This window comes from Priapulus caudatus, unplaced genomic scaffold (genome assembly GCF_000485595.1).
Source record: "Priapulus caudatus unplaced genomic scaffold, Priapulus_caudatus-5.0.1 Scaffold461, whole genome shotgun sequence".
Lineage (NCBI taxonomy): Eukaryota > Metazoa > Priapulida > Priapulimorpha > Priapulimorphida > Priapulidae > Priapulus > Priapulus caudatus.
In genome coordinates this window covers 61,894-64,241 of record NW_014577522.1, presented here as the reverse complement: position 1 = coordinate 64,241, position 2,348 = coordinate 61,894, and the positions used below count along the sequence as shown (strand labels likewise).

Below are 2,348 nucleotides of genomic sequence, written 5' to 3'. Positions count from 1 at the left end.
TGTTTTGTCGTGTTTTTGCATGGTCGTGTTTTTGCACGGTCGTGTTTTCAACACGGTCGTGTATTCACCACGGTCGTGTTTTCACCACGGTCGTGTTTTCACCACGGTCGTGTTTTCACCACGGTCGTGTTTTCTCACGGTCATGTTTTCGCCACGGTCGTGTTTTCTCACGGTCGTGTTTTCGCACGGTAGTGTTTTCACCACGGGCGTGTTTTCACCACAGTCGTGTTTTCACCATGGTCGTGTTTTTGCACGGTTGTGTTTTCGCACGGTCGTGTTTTCTCACGGTCGTGTTTTCGCACGGCAGTGTTTCACCACTGTCGTGTTTTCACCACTGTCGTGTTTTCTGCTGGCCGTGGTTTCATCATGGTTGTGTTTTCGCCAATTGTAATAGTATAAACCAGGTAATAGCATTATTGCGATAATTCTGTTCATAGCAGTTTTTATTGACATGATATAATGAGTTTAAGATAAATATAGTATAGTATGTATTAATAATTGTGTTTCATAATTGTATTTCAAGTGCTAGTAGTGATTCGGTACTTTCCTTAATACAGCCACCGCCACCGCCGCCTCCACCACCGGCCCCCCAGCAGGTATCAGCGAGTATTCCACCACCCCCGCCGCCACCCCCGAAACCTCCATCTCTGCAGAGCAACAGGACGGCGAGAGGTACATCATCACCAAGTGAGTGGCGGGCCGTTTTATATCGCTACNAGATGTGCCCAAGCTGTTGACGCACCGCACAGACGGCGAACGGCCGGACGGACGCACCTCGCGATCATGCGAATTCTACAAGCTGCATCTGACTAGGGGCGTCGATTAAGGCTAAAAATAATAAAAACAACTAAATATATAATAAATAACGTAATGGAATAATTAATAATGTAAAAAATGTAATGCCGCAAGATATTAATTAACAGCGGTAACATGATGACTACATGACGATGCCACCGCCCCCCGTGTCATGGTTACCGCAGCATCACGCCACCCTCAGGTTGATGCTGATTCCAGCGCGGCACGGCCTCCGCCGCCAGCGGTAGTCAGCTTGTTGTCCATGTAGGTTGGAGCCGGCGCAAGGGCCGCGACCTCGACAACCACCGCCAAACCTCCAGCTCCTCGACGAACGATCATGTTCAAGCTCAACTCGAGCAGCGAGTCTTTTAGCGGCGGAGAGCACGCTCCGCGCGAACGCCTCTATCAGGTTGTTGCCGAGTTTGAGCGAGCGGGCAGCGCGGGAAGGTCAGGCGAAGTCGCCGCCTCGACGCGCGTGAGACGGTTGAACGACAGCAGATATCGTTCGCGGCGCCCGTTTCTGCTTGCGAGAACGCCCCGGCGCGCACATCGGCGACGAAGTTGAGTTGGCGAAATACGGGCGAGCGAAGGCAGCAGGCCGCAAAACGTCGGCTCGGCAACGTATCCTGATACTTGTCGCGTGGAGGAGAGGTCACAGAGCGCGACGTTCGCGCACGGAAAAAGCGCCGGTTCGATCTCCCGAAGAGTCGTTGTGGTCGATCATGAGGCAGCGCGAGCGCGGGGAGTTCGTCGAACCGCCCGGCCGGAACACGCCGAGTAAAGTGTATAGAAGAGCACGATCGTCTCGAGCGCGATGTTGTTCCGCAGGAGAATGCGCCGCGCTGCAGGGTTGTGATCGCGTTCGTCTGACAGGAGAGGCGCGAGTGGCAGGGACAGCGTGGAGAACACGCCGGCGCCGACACATGCGAATATGGTTTCCGTTCAGCAGGGATCCCTGCCTCAGCCTTCTGTCGTTCGCTCCCGTCGAAGCTGCCGCCGCCGCGACCCCGCCAGTCACCGGTGCGGTGCGTAGGATGAGGCATTATCCGCCCCGGGAGGTTCGCGAACTTCCTGGCCGTGAATCGCAGGACGGCGTTCGCCGAGCAGGTCGATGGTTCTCAGCGGGCGGACGTTGTCCTTAGGTGAACGCGTCGCGTCGACTGATAGCTCACGTTGTTCCAGCGCATCGTGACGGCCTGCGATGCAGCGCAGCGATGACGCCGGCCCCGCCGCCACAGATCTTCGGAATTTCCGACAGAACTCGAGCACTTGAGGTGGCGGAGGTTGGCGGGAGGGACGCCGGGCGCACGCGGTCGACCGGCGGCAGTCGTACAGGGATGTAAGCGCGCAGCTGCGTGAGCGGCCGACGCGTCGCCGTCGTCAGCGGCCGGTGTTGAAGCGAAGCCAGAGGTCTGCTCGACGCGGCTCCGCGCCCCCCCCCGGCGAAACAGCATCGCGCCGTGAGTTCGGCAGAAGTGCCGTGCTATTCTCTGACGAAGAGCCTGTTCGGCGCTGGACGTCGGTCGAAGGTCCGTCGCGGAATCTGAGTCGCG

At 57.1% G+C, this 2,348-nt stretch overlaps 1 protein-coding gene across 1 annotated transcript in view; it reads left to right on the top strand.

Annotated features, from left to right (window-relative positions):
• LOC106810663 (MKL/myocardin-like protein 1) overlaps positions 1–2,138 on the top strand; it is an 18,814-nt gene extending 16,676 nt beyond the window's left edge. The window contains exons 8-10 of the mRNA XM_014814096.1: positions 558–687; positions 1,624–1,820; positions 1,938–2,138. Coding sequence (XP_014669582.1) covers positions 558–687; positions 1,624–1,820; positions 1,938–2,138 — 528 coding nt within the window. The remainder of the gene's footprint in view (positions 1–557; positions 688–1,623; positions 1,821–1,937) is intronic.
• Positions 2,139–2,348: the final 210 nt, after the last annotated feature.